We start from the raw sequence: 5,434 nt of genomic DNA, 5'->3' as shown, positions 1-5,434 counted from the left end.
GAAAGAGTATAGGACAGATGTAAAGTAAGTAGAAGCATCTCTACTTGTATAAATAGAGAGCCATTAGGCACATCTAAGGCAAGACTTTCTCGACGGAAAGCAAGCCTCTTTGTAATACTCTCAAATAAATAAATATCAAGTTTTAATCTAAGCTATGGAGCAAAATATACCAGATCTCATAGAAAAACAGGTATATCTATTTATGATTATGCATAGCTAAATCTATTAATTCCTGAATATCATAGCATGATTAAATAAGTTCATACTAGTTATTATATACTAGAATTATTTGAAGCATGTTTTCTAGTTTGTTAACATGAGGAAAAAAAGAAAAACTTTCAGACTATGTCATCCTAAAGTTGAAACCATAGGCGAGGAAGTCGTGAGGGGAGTAAACAGAGTTGAGGCGCTGTTAGGAAGGGAGTACCTTTGAAAGTACGATGTTAATAGTGACAGGAGGACATGGTTGAGTAATCTAGTTTATAGTAATCTAATATGAATAATATTTATTATGCATATGATATAAGGGATTTATTGATTAAACAGCAGATCATTAATATGACTACTTATCTACATGATGAAATGATATTAGCTTATGAAACACTGATTTTATATATTCTAAAAAATATAAAAATAATTGAATTAAGAAGAATGATATGGGAAAAAATATTTGACTTAGAAGAACTAGAACTAGCAACTCAAACATGGTATGAAATAGACAAAATAAATGAAACAGATATAGACCTAGAACGAATTAATATTTGCGATCTAGAATTAGAATACTCAGACTAATGATAAATTACGAATACTTCCAATATTGGCAAGAAACTATTGAAGAAAATAACCTTACTAGGAGATCTAATAAAAGAAAATATATAAATATAGCAAAGAACCCAAAATATACAATACATAGAATACATACTAGAAAATATAAGAGAAATAATTAGACTAATACCCTTAAGGAAAGAATATTATGATAAACCTTTTAATGCCTAATAACATACTTCTAGTTTATAGTAATCTAATATGAATAATATTTATTATGCATATGATATAAGGGAATTATTGATTAAACAGCAGATCATTAATATGACTACTTATCTACATGATGCAATGATATTAGCTTATGAAACACTGATTTTATGTATTCTAAAAAATATAAAAATAATTGAATTAAGAAGAATGATATGAAAAGAAACAGTAAGATTAGAAGATAGTCTAACAATCATGGTACGAATAACTAAAGAAAATGAAGAAATAGACAGGAAAAAAGAGATAGAAATTATTAGACAACAAGCAAAACTAGAAAGACAACAAATAGAAGAAACAAAAAATGATAAGATAATTACTTTAGAAAAGAAATATATTCAGTTAATATGAAATAGACAGAGTAATATACCAAATATGTAGTAATCAAGGATCCTTTCCTATATTTATCACCCTTATTGAATGATTCAAAAAGTTTTTAAAATTATAGAACATTGGCGTGGCAAAGTAGGGAGTGGATGCCCTTGCTGAGCGCCAACGCTCTTGGATGGCTGATTGAATCGGCCTTATCAACTCAATCGCTTCTTCTGGGTCGAGCTGTTCATGCGCATATCATCAGAACTATTGAATCCCCTTATCCACCTTTCCTCTCTAACCATCTCATCAACTTCTACTCCAAACTTGATTCCCCCAACTCAGCTCAACTCCTTCTTTCACTCACTCCGCCCCGTTTTCGTTCCGTCGTCACTTGGACCGCTCTCATTGCTGGCTCCGTTCAAAATGGCCATTTTACTTCTGCCCTTTTACATTTCTCTGACATGCGCCGACAGTCTGTTCAACCCAATGACTTCACATTCCCTTGCCTTTTCAAAGCCTCCGCTTTCTTGCATTACCCCCTCATGGGCCAACAGCTTCATGCACTGGCACTGAAAGGTAGCTTCATTAAGGATGTGTTCGTTGGCTGTAGCGCATTCGATATGTACTGTAAAAAGGGTCTGCGGGAATATGCGCAGAAGATGTTTGATGAAATGCCTCACAGGAATATTGCAACGTGGAACGCTTGTATTTCTAATTCCGTGCTTGACGGAAGGCCTTACGATGCCTCTCTAAAATTTGTTGAGCTATTAAGACTAGGTGAAGAACCACCTAATTCTATTACTTTTTGTGTGTTTTTGAATGCTTGCTCGGATGGTTTGTATTTGAAGCTTGGGCAGCAGTTGCATGGTTATGTTATTCGATTTGGCTTTGGGTCAGATGTCTCTGTTCTAAATGGAATGGTTGATTTTTATGGAAAATGTCACCAGGTGAAGTATTCAGAGCTAGTTTTCAATGAGATAAATGTGCGTAATGGTGTATCATGGTGCACCATGTTGGCAGTGTATGAACAGAATGATATATGGGATAACGCTTTTATGCTGTTTCTTAAGGCAAGGAAGGAAGGTATTAAGCCAACTGAATTCATGCTTTCAAGTGTGCTTAGTGCTTGTGCAGGAATGGCAGTGCTTGAGCTGGGGAGGTCTATTCATGGTCTTGCAGTAAAGGCTTGTATCGAGCATAACGTATTTGTTGGCAGTGCACTTGTTGACATGTATGGGAAATGTGGTATCATAGATAATTGTGAGAGCTCCTTTTATGAAATGCCCGAGAGGAATTTGATAACTTGGAATGCAGTAATGGGTGGTTATGCTCATCAAGGGTGTGCAGATATGGCATTGAGTTTGTTTGAGGAGATGACTAGTGAAAGCCATAATGTGGTGCCTAGTTATGTGACATTTGTTTGTGTATTGACAGCTTGTAGTAGGGCTGGAGCTGTTAAAATAGGCATGGATATCTTTGAATCTATGCAGAAGAAGTATGGGATTGAACCAGGGCCAGAGCATTATGCATGTGTTGTGGACATACTTGGAAGGGCTGGTTTGGTGGAGCGTGCATACGACTTTATCAAGAAAATGCCTGTTCCACCTACAGTATCAGTCTGGGGAGCTCTTTTAGGGGCTTGTAAAGTTCATGGAAAACCTGAACTAGGGAAGGTTGCGGCAGACAATTTGTTTCGACTTGATCCTTTGGACTCTGGAAACCATGTCATTCTTTCTAATATGTTTGCTGCTGCTGGAAGGTGACCTTAAGTTCTTTGTTTCACTAAGATAGTCCTTGAATTTCTTATTGCATGCAACAAGATCACCATATGGCAGTCAATGTTCTTTCTTTTTGACCAAGTTAATATGCGTATAGATACCGACTTTGAAAGCTCCTCCTCAATACATTGTTCAGTAATTCTGTTTTCAACCAGTCACTTTAATTGCTTAATCTTTTTTAGGCATTCTTGTTATTCTGTTACACGGTCCAATTATACTTACTGTGAACCTATCCCTGGAGAGCAGAGGGCCTGTTAATCTATGCTCATTTTGTTATTGATGCCTTATAAATACACGTATTTAGACAATTTAAGTACTGCTACATTTAACTATAGATACTGCAGAAACATTGCATGAGATTTTAAATTGTGAAGGGTTGCTCTAACCCCTTGGAGGATCATATGTAAAGTTCTTTTCTTTGTGTTACTACTGCAGCTGGATTTAGGAAATCTTTCTTCCTCTATCCTCATTTGTATTCCACACATTTGCATTAATAGTATTTTTGTATCAACTTTGGCTTGGAAGAAGAGGGTAGGGGATCATGCTTATACCTTTAGATAAATGGGCACTTCTATCTGTAGACTGCAAGTTGAGTAGTTGTAGATTATCTTTGTTATATAAGTTTGCCTTCTTCCAATACCTATTTATCATAAGAGGTAACTGCAGGTGGGATGAGGCTAATCTTGTCAGAAAGGAGATGAAGGATGTTGGCATCACAAAAGGGGCCGGAGTCAGTTGGATATCTGCAAAGAATTCTATCCATATTTTCCAAGCAAAGGATACAACTCATGAGAGATACCCAGAGATTCAAGCAATGCTGGCCAAGTTAAGGAGAGATATGAAAGCAGAAGGTTATATTGCCGACACAAATTCTGCGCTATACGACTTAGAGGAGGAAGAAAAGGAATCAGAAGTTTGGCATCACAGTGAGAAAATTGCACTTGCATTTGGTCTCATTGCTATCCCTCCTGGAGTCCCAATAAGGATAACAAAAAACCTGAGGGTCTGTGTGGATTGCCATAGAGCAATAAAGTTCATCTCGGGCATTACTGGTAGAGAAATTATTGTAAGAGATAACAACCGCTTTCATTCCTTCAAGGACTACCAGTGCTCATGTAGAGATTATTGGTGAATCTAGTTTAAGCATTCCAGAGAATTCTGGATGCTCCTTGCCATTGATCCAGGCATTGAGTTGCACTCGTGATACTACTGCAGCAATAGGAGTGATGTTCGGATTGAGGATCTGAACTAGAAGATATCACCTCCATAATTTTTCTTCACTTTCAAGGCCAAGCTGGAATTGCATACAAGGTTCACCATCCCCTGCTAGAGTCTTTATTGTGTATTATTTAGTGCCTTAGACGTTACTTTTCTCCGCAGCATTACATTTGCACGGTGATGGCATTTGTTGGCTCTCTCATTATTTCTTTCTTTATTCTATCATTATACCTGGTAACTTGTGTAACCTCTAACTCATTTATCTACCTAATTAACCACCCCACTATCTTCCTATTCATTGCGAGAAAGAATTATTCCCCTATAAATAGTGTTGATTGTAATATTTAAAATTTATTAAATATAAATTTATAAAATGATTCAGATTATATTAAATTCATGAATATATTAGTCCAAGTAAATAATGGATTAATATAATTGGGCTAATTATTCAAGTCCAATAAATATGGATTTAATTAAAGTCAAAATTAATTGATTTGCACTACAATAGATGAGCTTAATTTGCTAAGTCCAATGTCATCTTATCCTAGAGGCTCATTCTTTTGGTGCCACGTGGCAAATGACGCGGCATGCCAAGTCAAACAAGAAGCTAATAGGATCATGACATGTGTCAAAGATGACAAGCCCGTCATAAAACTCATAGGCCACGTCACTTAAATCTGATTGGCTTAAGGGAATCATTTTCCAATCACAACTCCTCTATTCTAAAACTATAAATAGGGGTCCTCATAATTCAGAAAAGAGACAGAAAATTCTAAACAAGAAGCTAGAGAAAACCCGTGGTACAAACGCCATAAAACTCTCTATAAGCTACAAGTTTAAGAATTCAAGCATTCAAGTTCAAGAATGATCAAGATCAAGACCATCGGATTCAAGAACAAGCTCGAAGCCCTTGAATTCAAGTTAAAGTTAAGATCAAGATAAAGTTCAAGTTCATCGAAGATTCAATAACAAGCTTTAAAGCCTTTGAATCTAAGATCAAGTTCAAGACAAATTCAAGATCAAGCTCAAGAGCCCTTGAATTTATATTTGAAAAGGCGAATTCAGAAGAATAATAGAGATTGTAGCACTCGCAC

General features: G+C 36.0%; 1 protein-coding gene across 1 annotated transcript; it reads left to right on the top strand.

Annotated features, from left to right (window-relative positions):
* Nucleotides 1-1,500: 1,500 nt before the first annotated feature.
* LOC125821603 (pentatricopeptide repeat-containing protein At4g14850) lies at nt 1,501-4,293 on the top strand. The gene is made up of 2 exons (XM_049501021.1): nt 1,501-3,103; nt 3,789-4,293. The coding sequence occupies exons 1-2, from the start codon at nt 1,506-1,508 to the stop codon at nt 4,252-4,254; spliced, it is 2,064 nt and encodes a 687-aa protein (XP_049356978.1). The 5' UTR covers nt 1,501-1,505; the 3' UTR covers nt 4,255-4,293.
* The last annotated feature ends 1,141 nt before the right edge of the window (nt 4,294-5,434 follow it).

Source organism: Solanum verrucosum, unplaced genomic scaffold (genome assembly GCF_900185275.1).
Source record: "Solanum verrucosum unplaced genomic scaffold, falcon-dt-bn FXZP01000126.1, whole genome shotgun sequence".
Lineage (NCBI taxonomy): Eukaryota > Viridiplantae > Streptophyta > Magnoliopsida > Solanales > Solanaceae > Solanum > Solanum verrucosum.
The sequence above is the reverse complement of the archived record's forward strand: the minus strand, read 5'-3'. Positions and strand labels throughout refer to the sequence as shown.